The sequence below is a fragment of the Pocillopora damicornis genome, chromosome 4 (assembly GCF_964200805.1).
Source record: "Pocillopora damicornis chromosome 4, jaPocDami1.2, whole genome shotgun sequence".
NCBI lineage: Eukaryota > Metazoa > Cnidaria > Anthozoa > Scleractinia > Pocilloporidae > Pocillopora > Pocillopora damicornis.
In genome coordinates, this window is record NC_142673.1 from 18,972,340 (window position 1) to 18,986,200 (window position 13,861).

At 39.8% G+C, this 13,861-nt stretch overlaps 1 protein-coding gene across 3 annotated transcripts in view; it reads left to right on the top strand.

The window, feature by feature from the left end:
* LOC113668213 (E3 ubiquitin-protein ligase UBR4) overlaps nucleotides 1-13,861 on the top strand; it is a 65,798-nt gene that overhangs the window by 45,772 nt on the left and 6,165 nt on the right. For all 3 annotated transcript variants that reach the window (XM_027184099.2, XM_089205390.1, XM_027184098.2), the window contains exons 67-96: nucleotides 30-168; nucleotides 465-593; nucleotides 1,278-1,445; nucleotides 1,859-2,074; nucleotides 2,330-2,512; nucleotides 2,803-2,887; nucleotides 3,058-3,185; nucleotides 3,758-4,096; nucleotides 4,539-4,579; nucleotides 4,887-5,028; nucleotides 5,121-5,202; nucleotides 5,490-5,586; nucleotides 5,686-5,762; nucleotides 5,952-6,006; nucleotides 6,235-6,301; nucleotides 6,761-6,855; nucleotides 7,354-7,412; nucleotides 7,555-7,598; nucleotides 7,693-7,773; nucleotides 8,967-9,000; nucleotides 9,528-9,581; nucleotides 9,695-9,776; nucleotides 10,318-10,402; nucleotides 10,494-10,562; nucleotides 11,042-11,218; nucleotides 11,792-11,910; nucleotides 12,159-12,231; nucleotides 12,570-12,673; nucleotides 13,140-13,251; nucleotides 13,641-13,769. In XM_027184099.2, coding sequence (XP_027039900.2) covers nucleotides 30-168; nucleotides 465-593; nucleotides 1,278-1,445; nucleotides 1,859-2,074; nucleotides 2,330-2,512; nucleotides 2,803-2,887; nucleotides 3,058-3,185; nucleotides 3,758-4,096; nucleotides 4,539-4,579; nucleotides 4,887-5,028; nucleotides 5,121-5,202; nucleotides 5,490-5,586; nucleotides 5,686-5,762; nucleotides 5,952-6,006; nucleotides 6,235-6,301; nucleotides 6,761-6,855; nucleotides 7,354-7,412; nucleotides 7,555-7,598; nucleotides 7,693-7,773; nucleotides 8,967-9,000; nucleotides 9,528-9,581; nucleotides 9,695-9,776; nucleotides 10,318-10,402; nucleotides 10,494-10,562; nucleotides 11,042-11,218; nucleotides 11,792-11,910; nucleotides 12,159-12,231; nucleotides 12,570-12,673; nucleotides 13,140-13,251; nucleotides 13,641-13,769 — 3,265 coding nt within the window. The remainder of the gene's footprint in view (nucleotides 1-29; nucleotides 169-464; nucleotides 594-1,277; nucleotides 1,446-1,858; nucleotides 2,075-2,329; nucleotides 2,513-2,802; nucleotides 2,888-3,057; nucleotides 3,186-3,757; nucleotides 4,097-4,538; nucleotides 4,580-4,886; nucleotides 5,029-5,120; nucleotides 5,203-5,489; nucleotides 5,587-5,685; nucleotides 5,763-5,951; nucleotides 6,007-6,234; nucleotides 6,302-6,760; nucleotides 6,856-7,353; nucleotides 7,413-7,554; nucleotides 7,599-7,692; nucleotides 7,774-8,966; nucleotides 9,001-9,527; nucleotides 9,582-9,694; nucleotides 9,777-10,317; nucleotides 10,403-10,493; nucleotides 10,563-11,041; nucleotides 11,219-11,791; nucleotides 11,911-12,158; nucleotides 12,232-12,569; nucleotides 12,674-13,139; nucleotides 13,252-13,640; nucleotides 13,770-13,861) is intronic.

Below are 13,861 nucleotides of genomic sequence, written 5' to 3' on the forward strand. Positions count from 1 at the left end.
ACAATCAAACCGCTGTTGAATCCTTTCAGGTCAATAAACTATGACGAGAGGGATCCATTTTTATGCAATGCATGTGGATTCTGCAAATATGCCAAGTTTGACTACACACTTACAGCTAGACCATGTTGTGCTGTGGACCCGATTGAGAATGAAGAGGACCGAAAGAAGGTAGATTTTGAGAAAAACACAGAGATTATTACGATGCAATTAAAAAAGAAAAAGAAACCTTTTTTGGAAGAAAGGCGAAGCCCCTTTATTTCAGCGATGCATTTTTACATAACTCGTGTACATGATAGACAGGGATTGTCACTCTTAGTAAGGTAGAGACTGATTTAAATTTGAAAAAACGGAACTTATAGAGGGGTGGGTAAATGTAGTGTAAAATTGGTTTCACTTTTGGATACTGGCACTTGAAAAGCAGACTTAATGACGAAGTCAATTTCACGGATTGTTTGTGCTGACAGGCCGTCGGAAACATCAATTCACTGCTGGAGCGAGCAGATAGGGTTTATCGCCAGCTTGTGTCTCACAGACAGCCCTTGGACCTTCTGTTAAACAGGCTTCTCGAACATGGACAGCAAGAACCACTACAGGTGATCAGTGCACTGGCTATGAAATATAAGTATGATGTTAAGGAGAAAGTAACATGAGCTGCTGTTTTTGGTTGTATTATTTGGGAAGGTTGTCAGAGATAGAAGGATAGACTAAGATCCGGGAGCATGTTTCCCAAGAAAATTATTTTAAATTTTTGCTTTGAATTAATTGGTGAGGGGCATCCCTGCTTTATCCCGCTCTTGTTGTATACATTTCTCAAACGATACAAACTGGAACAGCTAAAAGTAATACAAGTTTGGATGGTTCAATTTTGACGGGATACAAACCGTACTTAAAGGGTAGGTAGGTGAGAATCTCAAGTGGCGGACGCTAAAGAAAGAAACTTACCGTCTCGAGATCGAATGACCCATTACCACGTTCTAGCATAGTTTCAGTCGACCCTCTCGACTTATTTTGTTCCATGTTCCATGATACTGGAAGATGGCCTTCCATGATCACTCAGTTACCCTGTAATTTCACATTCTATACGAATGATGCTACGTATTGAAAAGAAGACAAGAAAGTGTCATTTCTCAAGCTCTTAGTGGCATGGAAGCTTTATGTTCACCAAACTAAGAGGGCTAAGATTGATAACCTAAGCTGTCTATTTTGTCATTTATTCCGTGCTGTATACTGTATCATGACAATTTTCAAAGTGGTAACCTTTATCCCTCATGTGACAGGAGAGTATACCCGCTGCCGCACCGACAGCAGCACAAATAGTTGCGGGAGCTTCAGCATCCAGCAGTTCTTCTGCTAATACGGGAGTCAACAAGGCCATCCAAGCTTTGGCTCATCGCTATTGTGTTGAGTGCAAGGGCACATTTGATGAACTCAGCAAGATCACTCAGGTTTGAACAATCTTTTTTCGAAGATATCAACTGATAACCTGTAATACACATGAATTCGAGTCTCGTCCCCTTAGTTACAGCTGATCAGACAAAGATCGATAATTTTGTCAGTGGATGTAGATTTTCTAACTGATCATTGAAAGCAAGAGTGTGTTGGTGTCCTGACTGTGAATTTTTTGCATGAAACTTCTAACACCTGAAATTTAGATTAATCTGTTGATCAATAACAAGTTTTTTTTGTGGGATATGTAGAGCTGCGTCGAAGCGACGTTGTTGTTTATCTATTCCATTAAGTAATTTTTGTTCAGTAATCGTGCACTTTGGATAGACGCACAACTATAGACAGATGATGGTACTCTGAAGCCGCTGATACACAGGTTTTTTTTCCAACACGTCTCTTCTTTATCCAACAGAAAGTACTAGCCTCCCGGAAGGAGTTGCTCGAGTATGACTGCCGCGAGTGTAAAGGTCCAACAGAAGGCGCTAGCGGTTCTTTGTTGCTTACGACGGGTGCTAAGGGTTTGCCTGGAGAATGTTATGGTTGTGCATCGGCTGCTATAGAGCACTGTGTCACACTATTGAGAGCATTAGCCATGGTGCCAGGGACTCGTAAGCAACTGGTGGAAGAGGTACGTAAAGCAAGTATTTTGGATATTCTCTGTACAGTTTAAAACACTGTCAAGGAAACGAGTGGCTATATTTAAGAAACCGTCGTTGAGGGGAGAAACTGCATATTGCTATGGAAGCAACATCGAAAGTATCTTGCGTTGGGATAGGGTGAGGGAGATGCTGCAATTTGAATTCAGTCGTCGCTAGATATAAATGTTTCACATTTTCATGTTCTTGAGTTTTAGACTTGAATTCTGATCTCGTTGTTTCCCTAGGGCCTCATACAAGAACTTGTCGAGTTCAACCTGCATGAAGGCACTCCGCAGATGAGGAGTGACGTGAGACATCTGCTGTGTTTGTTGACCAAAGATAACGAAGTTGCCACAAATCAACTGAATGAAATATTAATCGGAGCAGTTGGTGAAGCTGTCGGTAGCCATAAATCTAATCCCGCTGTGGTAGGTATTCGTGCTTCGTATGTCAAATTTTCATATGAGCTATGTGAAAAAGTTAAAGTTGTTTTCCGCGACGAAAAACGCAGCTCTTTAATGAAGCGAGAAACAAACCGCAGTTTGGGTTGTCAGAGAAGCCTCTGCCATTGTTCGTAAGTTTTCTTTTAGCTCTTCTCCACAAACCGAAACTCTGGCTCGGATTGATGATTTCAAGGCACAAAGTTCTTTTTTCTGTTTGGCTTCTTCAACGAAGTCAACCAAATCAAAAGGTTTATATTTATCTTTCCTCGTTGCAGGTCTCAGGAATCAGTCGGGAAATGCTACTTTTGAGTAATGCAGTTGAGATGGAGGATTCATGCTGGGAGATGCGTTTGAGATGCGGTTAGTATCTAAATGTTGAATCCATTGCAGTTGAAGCGGTTTACTCGGAAAATAAAAATAGGCACATTTTAGTGTTAGATTGTCCTTTGTTGTATTTGTGTTTTTGTGGCTCGTATAGCATTCTGTACTTCTAAAAGTGAATCATATTGGTGTCTGTCTTTATCTCTTAGTAATGACACTATTCATGATGTCTGTGGAGGTACGGAGTCCCCTTATTATGGAAAGCATCACCGTACCCTGTCTAAAGATCTTACTTAAACTTGTGAAACCCCCTTCACCCAGCAGTAAAACCAACAAGGTGGGTTTCTTTGTTTATACAACTGGCATTTTAGACATTTCCAATCAGACTTTTGCAGATGTAAATGTTTTATTCTTTAGGCTTATTGGAAGATTCTGCCCCTTTCTAAAACAAACAAGCAAACCAGCCAACAAAAACAGCAAAACAATTAAAGGAAAACTTTGGCTTTGGTTGTATTAGTGTGTACGAGACACTGGCGTAAAGCCTTAATCATAAAACTTCGCGCTAACGAAATGGTCCATGTTACTAGTGTTTCTTCGCATTATTTCTTGCAATTAATTTACTTCGAAATATTCTTATGGCTATGCGTTGGTTTTCAGCAAGAATAGATGGCGATATCTCAAATGATATTAAGCATCATAAAAAAGGAAGTTAAACTTTAAAAATATAATTTCCTTGGGTGGACAAACAACAAACATGTGAGAGTGAACTAGAAGGGAACCAAAAAAGTAGAAGATGGCGAGGATTGACACAGATTGCAAATCATAAACTGCAAAAATGGGGCAAGTTACTTGAGCCGAGGCTTGGTAGCTTTTCATTTAGTGGTTTGTGCCTTTTTTCCCTCCATGAAGGACAAAGATTGCAAGTCGTTGGGCTCAGTTCAAGGTTATAGTGACGTGCGCATTAAAGCCAAGCAATGGATGGATGGAGATGCCAGCCATACTTATTCTCATTGGAAAGCCATGGCTCCCACTAAATCTAAAGTGACAAATGGGGAAAACCGCAGTGAAGCACGGAAACGACACCTGATGGAGAAGTACGGCAGGAAGTGGAGAGAAAGGACCAAGAGGAACGAAACAAGTGACGAGCAGGATCTGCGCGAGGAGGAGTGGCTGAGACAAGTGCTGTTTACTCCGTCTAACAGGGCAGCGCGAGAGATGGCCTGCACTATGATAGAGTCCTTGTGTCAGGTACATTTAAAGACATTAAAAACATTATTCAAATGTGGAAAGGGGGAAATGATGGTTTAAGGAAAATGTACCTAAGTCGAAGGAGTAGATTTAGTCAATTAGGTATTTCTATGATCTCAGTTAGTGAAGGTGAACGAAAGAACAGGTAGAAACGGCCGCAACTGGAAAGAGTACGTACAGGCCTTCCCTGTTGATTATCAAACTTGATCATGGTGCAGTCACCACCACCTTTTTTCTGACAACCCGACTTTGATGCTGTTAGTTGCGAGTATTACTACTTTTTCTTACCAGAGAAGGACTAAACTTCTGGTTCGAAAACCGTGTTGGTATTCCCGTGTTCGTTTTTGTATATTACGATCACGCTTGACAACCCACAGTAATCTTTCAAATCTGGGAAGCACACTTCTTAATTTTATCCTTTAAATTGATTGGTTAAATTTAGATACCCAGCCGACAGCAGCATATGTTGGACTTGCTCACAAGGTAAGTAATTTTGAGTTTATCGTAAACTTTGCAAATCACAGGGTTGCCTTACTCAGGTGTCAAGGGCTTGTGATTTCGGTAGGTTTAATGGTTTCCCTCGCTTCGTCGGGAGTATTCCAACACATGAGAAAAATTATTCGCAACGCAGAGCCAAGATTACCATGGGACAGTCTTCATAAATACTAACCAAGTGGATGCGCCATGGTGGATTTGCAGTAGCTACTTTAATGCTGAATTAATTGTTTGAAACCAAGGCCTTGTCCGGGATGTATCGTGATCATCCTTATTATATTACCATGTTTTACAGTTATTTGGAGGAAGTTCGAACTGCAGGAGAGAATGCTGCAGAGTTCTTCCAGTTGTATCAGCGGTTGACTCAGCCTACTTACTGGAAATTCTACTTAGCACTACAAGGAGCTCTGTTGCAAATTGGTCAGCTGTTGACAAAGGTACGATTAGTCAAATAGGTTTCTAGTTTCTATTCCTTTTATTCTCTAGTCTGAAGTTGCTAAGATGAAAGAGAATTTATTTGTGTTTGTAGGAAATAGAGCATTTGACCTACCTGGAGCAGTACACCCTCAGTTCCGATCTGTCTCAGGGATATGCTTTGAAGATGTTGGCTGGTAAGGAAAGATGAGGATCAGTTTAGGGCCTCATGGAAAAAAAATTAAAATTAAAAAAAACTAAGAAGGCTCTCTAAAGAAACAAAAAAAGAGCAATTAAGGATTATCGCGTTCAATGAAACTCTGGTCGTTTTCACTTGGTACGTGTGCTTAATATGCGACAGGGCCATGCGTGTCTCGAATAGTGCCGGCGCAGAAGTGTTGCTAAAAGAAAGTACTTTGTGTTCGTAGCCTTTCAGAAATATTTACCTATTTACTACTGATTTACTTGTGTTCTCTCTTCTCAGAATTGATGTCTTCCTTCCTTGAACATGAAGCGATCAAACAAAAGTTCAAAGGACGACTGGTAGCCACAGTGCTAAATGGTTACTTGTCCTTGCGAAGGTAACTTTGTTTATTTAACTTACAGACACGGGGTGGCTACTGATCTTTCACTGCCTTTCTCGAGGTGAAATTTGAAAGATTCATTTGTTTGCTTGTCAGATTGGTTGTTCAGCGCACAAAACTGATTGATGAAACGCAAGAGATTTTACTGGAATTATTGGAAGAAATGACTACTGGTGAGTGAAGTTGAACATTACCCGTACGTAGTTGTGTTAAAATAGATCTATATTGTTACTTCAAGAAGTTGAAAAAAATGTTTGAAGGTCAGGGAATATGAGTGACGAAAGTGCGGTTTAATGAGCAATTGTTCTTTCGTTATCTATCCTATTAAACCGAGGTGACACTTTCAATGATTCTATTTTCAGGTACGGAGACAGAAACCAAGGCTTTCATGGCTATTTGTGTGGAAACCCTGAAGAGGTTTGTTGATTTCACAGTGTTCATAATGGGGAAATGTTACAGAATTTTAAAAACTATTTTGTACCACTGTGCCACTCATGTTGGTTAGTTTTATTCTATATTTAACGAAGCTCAGCCCGCCCACCTTTCAAGAACAAGAGGCAACTTTTTCACATATTTCTCAGAACATATCTATGGAGTCAGTTTAAACAATGCACTCTTCTTACGTGATTTGATGTATATTATCAGGTATGGTCTGGATGACCTCAGGACTCCAGTGTTCATCTTTGAGCGGCTTTGCAGTCTTATCTTTCCCGTAAGTACAGTACATCCGCCAGAATTATTCCAGCGCTTTTCTTGAGTTAAAAGTTACTTCGCGGGTTGTGCATCTTGAAGCATTTAGCCTAGACGTTGAACCCTGTTGTAAGATCCAATTAGTATTTCTTCCTTCTGAATGCCATACAGTTCCTTGTAAATTAGACAAGAGAATTTCGTGTTGTATTAAGATAACACCCTCCAGCTGATAAGCTTGTCTGTTCTCATTACCAATTTGTAAGGTAACATTGGAATCGCAAGGAGAAGTTTAGAAATAGAAATTACCAGTAAAATTGTGATTTAGCTGCTCACAAAAGCAGCATTTTGCTGTGTTATTGGACTGTATTGACGAAACTCCTTCCGAAATACTTGACCGTGCTCAACTGTGAAATGAAATGTTTTAACTTATATTTTGTATTTCAGTGTCAAATATCTTATTTCTTTATTCCTCTTTCAAAAGGAAGAGAACGATGTCGGCGAGTTCTTTCTTACGCTGGAGAAAGATCCTCAACAAGAAGACTTCCTTCAAGGACGCATGCAAGGAAATCCTTACAGGTATCTGAGGGGTTGGATATGAGCTACGTTAGGGTGAATACAAAGAAATAAAAACAATAAGGCCAGACGAAAAGCTTCACTTTTATTCTGGATTGGAAGGTACAAAATTACTAAACCTGGTTGCTGGTCTCGATGCCTACTAAATTTCCCAATCCCTTGGAGAAGTTATAGTGACGGGAAACAATATTATTTAAGCTATGGCGCAATTTTTGATCACGTCTTGAATTCGCCAACAAAGATTGTTCTATGATTGCTCCAGAACGCTCGCTCCACCCTTTTGAACAATGCGATGCTAAACTAAAACTCATTGTTATTTGGTTCCCCGCGTTTCGTGGCGCTTCGTTGGTTCACTTTTTTTTAACTGAATTCCTATTGGCTTCCTGTCAAATTTCCCTTTGTTTTGATTGGCCGTTTGGTTTTTCAACACTCAATCTAAAGGCCCTCTTGAGTGCCTGATTTTATGTCATCACTTTGGTCCCATATTTTCTTGCTCCACAGCTGCAACGAGCCTGGTATGGGTCCGCTTATGAGAGATGTCAAGAACAAGATATGCACCGGTAATTAAATGACTTGGGAATTATGTTTATTATAGACTATATTTGTAGTAGACTAAAGCCCTCTTTGAGTTTTAGCAGAAATGAGTGAAGGTATTGAAAGTAAAATAATAATAAGAATAACTTTCTATTCATGTTACCTTAGATTGTGAATTGGTGGCTTTACTGGAGGATGACAGCGGAATGGAGGTAACGTTCCTGGTTATGTGAAAAATCTCTAGCGATTATTGAAGCGTTTGTTACCTGATTGACGAGCAATTTTAATGTGTATCTTTTGTTTCAGCTACTCGTTAACAGTAAGATCATAAGTCTGGATTTACCTGTAAAAGATGTTTACAAGAAAATATGGTGTCCTGAAGGAGAGGTGTGTACAGCTATGTGGAATATCTGTGTTTGTGATAACTTGGCGAAAATAAACGACTGACTTTTCACTGTCCCAATTTCAGGCTTGTATTTGATCAGTGGGACAAGGTTCCATATTTTTGCTCAGTTGCCAATCTTTCCGTTATAACTGTAGCGTTGGCGGATTGTAGGGTATTACGAATAAAGGAATAAGTTTCTAAAGAAACTGTGGTGCTGCGTTGGTGGGAGAGTATAATAAGGTAATTCAGTATTATCAACTGAGTTGATAACTTAAAGTGGCAACAATAAAGCTGACGTTTCAATCGCTTGGGCGAAGGGCTGACGCTCTAAATGTCAGCTTGAAATCTCTTTACGGTGGCCAGTTTATGTTATCAACTCAGCTGATAATACTTAATTACCACGTGGTGTATGATGGTCGTGTACCTCACCAATTCTAATTTCTTGAATTCTTGTTTTACGGTGGCCAGTTTATGTTATCAACTCAGCTGATAATACTAAATTACCACGTGGTGTATGATGGTCGTGTACCTCACCAATTCTAACTTCTTGAATTCTTGTTTTACGGTGACCAGTTTATGTTATCAACTCAGCTGATAATGCTTAATTACCACGTGGTGTATGATGGTCGTGTACCTCACCAATTCTAACTTCTTGAATTCTTGTTTTACGGTGGCCAGTTTATGTTATCAACTCAGCTGATAATACTTAATTACCACGTGGTGTATGATGGTCGTGTACCTCACCAATTCTAATTTCTTGAATTCTTGTTTTACGGTGGCCAGTTTATGTTATCAACTCAGCTGATAATACTTAATTACCACGTGGTGTATGATGGTCGTGTACCTCACCAATTCTAATTTCTTGAATTCTTGTTTTACGGTGGCCAGTTTATGTTATCAACTCAGCTGATAATACTTAATTACCACGTGGTGTATGATGGTCGTGTACCTCACCAATTCTAATTTCTTGAATTCTTGTTTTACGGTGGCCAGTTTATGTTATCAACTCAGCTGATAATACTTAATTACCACGTGGTGTATGATGGTCGTGTACCTCACCAATTCTAATTTCTTGAATTCTTGTTTTACGGTGGCCAGTTTATGTTATCAACTCAGCTGATAATACTTAATTACCATGTGGTGTATGATGGTCGTGTACCTCACCAATTCTAATTTCTTGAATTCTTGTTTTAAGGGTGAACCAATGCGGATCATCTACCGAATGCGAGGTAAAAAAAAAAAAAAGGGATTTTAGCAGTGATCTTTATAAAACACAACTTCGATGCAATCAGTTCTTACTTAGTTCATTCAATTGACCATAGGCTGAGGTTGTTTGCTAGGGAAGCCTACCTACCTACCATTTCCACACAATGCATTGATATTGTGATGAAAACTTTTGTTGACCGTTCAAGGGATATTCTAGGCTCAGACTCACCCGACTGGCTTTTCACACTTGTGTGTTCAAAACTTATTCATTCGAAGAGTTTTGTGCTCCGATGTGCAAAATTTTCCTCGTTTGACAATTTGTTTTAATAGCAAAATTTTTTTCAAGTCAGTACTGATGGGGTGTCAACTCTTATAATGATTATAGGTGTTCACCTTGTTTTATACCTCAATTCTTCAGAAGGTTTCTCTGTTTACCAGTACTACTCTACAGATTTAGCATTAGTGTTTGCTTGGTTAATGCAATCGAGAATAAATATGACTACAAACTAGTTATCTTAAATGTAAATTGTGTTTGTTATGTCCTTCATAGGTCTGTTAGGAGATGCCACGGAAGAGTTTGTGGAGAATCTTGATACTCAGAAGGGTAAGTCAACGTTTACTTTGTTCGGCCAGTTTCCGCCTACTGTTGTGTTCTTTATCGAAAGTTGCTGCGGGGATAAAATAGTTTTCTAATCACTTTGACCGTCTTGTTTACAGAAGAGGAACTGGATGACGAAGAGGTGTATAAGATGGCCTCAATTATGTCTACTTCTGGCGGGCTCGAGGCCATGCTAAGCAGGTATTGTCAACGTTGGTAACCCTTCTTGTTTATGCGAGAAAACTTCGCGACGCGTCGTCGCACTCTTATTATATTTAACCGATGTTCCCGCGATGTTTGACAGTCCCGTAAATTGCTTTCCTGTTGAGTACCATGCTTTCGCCCACCAAACACGTACAAGTAGTGCTTTGTCTCTAAAGTTAGTTCAACGTTCTGTTCTATCGAGAGGAAACCTAAACGGTTGTGTAAAGAAGGTGCAAATTATAAAAGAGCTTCGATCTGTAAAATATTTTTGGACAGGAAATGTTTTTAACGCTTTGAGCCCTTCGTGTGGCTAGCATGTAATTTCTCCTTACAATATCACCCCTGAATCACACATTAAGGCTACGAGATTAAAGGAAATGATCACCAACTAAAGATGCTCTTGATTGTGAAACAAATTCTCCTCGTCAGCACCTTTGGAAATGTACAAACAGTATAAAGAATATGCCTATTGATGTACTTAATACGGCTAGCTGTGATATGACTGGCCAGTAACAGCTCTTGCTACGTTATTTTGAAGGTTAAGCGGCATTAAGGATCTTGTACGTGGCAAGCAGTTGGTGTCAGTCATACTGAAGCTCATGGGATATTGCGTGAAACTCAAGGTACCTTACTGATTGTACCATAATGATTCCTTCGTTAATAATTTTTGTAGCTGTGTGCTGTAAACTGACAGAATTCATTGTTTCCTTGCAGGTTAACAGACAATACTTGTGTCTCCCCACTTTGAACACACTCAACGTCCTTCTTGGAACACTGAACCAGGTGTGGTTTCATTTCTTTTCAGCCCCAACTTTGTTCAGCCGTCAAATATGTTCAACCCCCAATTGTGGCATGACTAAGTAATAAAGAAGAAGAAAGACGTATCGATCTTGAGAGATTCCTTACCGTGTTTATAGAAACAGGCGTGGCTTTAGAGACAGTTGCGTTAACCTTTAATTTCTGATTAAAATTCCAGCTGCTATGAATTTCCTTGTAAAACAGTTAGGGGGGATATGATGGGTTTTAATCTCCCTTCGTTACCTGATTGTTGCTCAGCATATTAAAACTATCAGAAAACCATGGACCATAAGTCAGTGAGAGGTGTTTCCCTAAAGCTTTCCTTCCATAGTTGGTTTGCGCTTGAATACCGTCCTAGAAAATTGGTCTTTTGATGGTCATATGTCCGAAGAGAGTCAGAGTAACAAGCAATCTTGTATTTTATTATAATCAAATTAATTAGTCAATTGCTGTTTATGACACAGGCTCTTCGACTGGAAGCTGATTCCGGAGGTGGTGCAAGCATTGCAGAGGACGTGTTAGGGATCATGGAGACTGTGCTGCAGGAAGCCACCAGCACTCCCACTCCTGATATCCCCATCCAACAGGGGGATGGCTCCCAGTTGGACATGCTGCTCAACAGGATTACAAGTCCTTACGTGGTACGGTATTGTTTGTACATTGTGAGCTCCCTGGCTTTCCCCTCCTTCACTGACCGCCACCATTTTTTAAACATTAACAATAGCGACCAGCCCTTGAAGGGCGAATGTGGAGCAAAACAAGACAGTAATCAAAACTTTCTCATAAGGACTGTGTATAGGTAGTGTGACCTCTTCAGTGGTCCCACATCTAACGATAAATGGGTAATGAATCTGAAAATTGACAAGGATACATGGAAACTTAACGACCTACGATAAGTGGGTACACATTTAAATGGACTCGAATTTGTTATGAGCTCAGGTTACATACACTTTTACAGCTCCCAGACCAAATCGCTGGAGGAAGTATCAACTCCTTTTCCTTAGATTCATATCACGATCAGAACTGTCAAATGCTACCGGAGTTTGTTTGCCGTCATTGACAAAAGTAACCAGTCACTATCCAGGAACCAGACTTCTCAGACGTACCACGCTCAAAATTATAGACTGTGAATTCCATAATCTATCGAACTCTTATCAATCTTACCACGCAACCGAGTGCATGTGTCATATGATGCTCCTTTGTTTTTTTTACAGAGGACCCACAGCAGTGTGCTTCAAGCCATGATGCGAATCATTCCCTTCTTGACATTTGGAGATGAAGGAAACATGAGGACCCTGATCAACCATTTCCTACCATACCTCGACTTTGAGAAGTAAGTTCTTGGCTAACTGTGGGAAAGAAGTGTGACCTGTGAATTCTTTTTTCAGTTTAACTGGCCGAATCATCTTCATAGCCCCAACCGTCAGATTCCTGTACTGCTTTACCCCCGAAAGAACTCTTGGCCCTACAAAGACAGTTCACTGGTAGTTTGTCTGGCTTGTGAAATACATTGAATTATGCTAATATGTTTATATAGAATGGAAATGACTCGCTCTTCTATTTCTGTCTTATTTTCCGTAGGTTTGATCGAGAGCGTTCCAATGACGAAACTCTATTTTGTGACTGTTTCTGCAGTATAGCAAGTAAAATTGAGGTAAGACTTGCACGCAAGCTAGGGATCCTTCTATGTTCTTTGGGATGCGGTGGCCAAATGCAAAACGCCATGGATTCTGTATGGAGTAATTCTGGTTCGATCCCCTGAATTTATTGAGTTGTATTTTGCTGTTGTTGTTTTTGTCCTTATTTCTGTTAATATTGTTCATGTGATAGTAGAGGCATTTTGTTCGATTCATAATCTCCGTGTTTATTTCAGGGTAATTTCTGATGTATAGCCATAAATATTATACTCTCTCAGTTCGAGTTTGTGTCGCTTCAACTTCAACTTCTCAAACTTCTAATATTTTGTTCTTCCTGTCTTTATTTGTTTTACAGAACAACCACAATGGCTTCAAGCTAAAGGACATGATCATTGAGAATGGAATTGTTGCTAAAGCAATGACATACCTCGAACAGCAAACACCTCAGAAGCCCTTTAGGTACGAGCAATAATATGGTTTGCGCTGACTTCGTTCATGAACTCATTAACCCCAATTTCTCTACACATTATCACTATTGAATCAAACATTAAGGTTATGAGAATACAGGAAATGATCACCCACTCGAGAAGCTCTTGATTGTTAAACAAATGCTCCTCTCCATAACTACACAAAATTTGTATCGAGTGAACAGTATGGAAAATTTGCATGCTGGTGTTAGGGTGTAACAGCTAGAGGTTGTTGAGCATTTGTTAGTAAATGGGTTATAGTCTTTGTGTAGTCAATCAGGGCAGCTAATCAACTTGGTAACATCATTAGTTTATTTTTTTCCCTTATTGCCCTCCCCCCCCCCCCCCACGTTATTATTTTCTGTGTACATTTTATATCTTTTAGCCACGCATAATGACTATGCGTGAGCAAAGGGTGGGATCATCAATTTTTCGATTTTTTTGTTATTTTTCTTCAGCAAAGCAAACCTTCTTGAAGCTGACGTTTGGAAAGAGTTTTTAGCGCGACCGTCTCTTCCTTACGTTCTCCGACTTTTGTCTGGTCTCTGTAAGGGACACGCCAATACTCAGGTACAGTGGTCTGATCGGTTTGGAAGGTGATTTACTGATTTTACATGTAAATCACCAGTAGGAACTGTGTTGATCGTTACTGCCATTTAGTTCTTTCCTGGAAGACCTGTTTTTTTTCTACGATTGTTCAATTCAGTGTGATTAATGGTGGAATTGGCTAACCCCTAACGCTAAAATTGGTAACTTTGCAGAATAGCCTCGTATCGTAAGACTTAACTGTGCGACTATTGTAAACAGTTTTGATGTAATATGGCAGCTGGTCATTTAAGTGTTATATGATGTCCAATTACGAAATGACAAGAGCTTTCTTTTTTTTTTTGTTTTTTTTGTTTTGTTTGATCTTGCTTCATTTATGAGCGTCGTCTAAAGAGTGTGCTTTCCTTTTTTAGGTTCTAGTCGGCGAGACAGCTGTGCCAGCCATACATCGCCTTGAGCAAGTCTCATCCGAAGAAAAAGTTGGCTCGTTGGCAGAGAACCTAATGGAAGCGCTGAGAGAGCATCCTGATGGTGAAAAGAAGGTTATTTTCATTCCTCTTTTGACTCGTTAAATGTTATTTCGGAACGGGTTTTAGTTATGTATCTCTTTGGATTAGAGGGGAGTGGTATGATT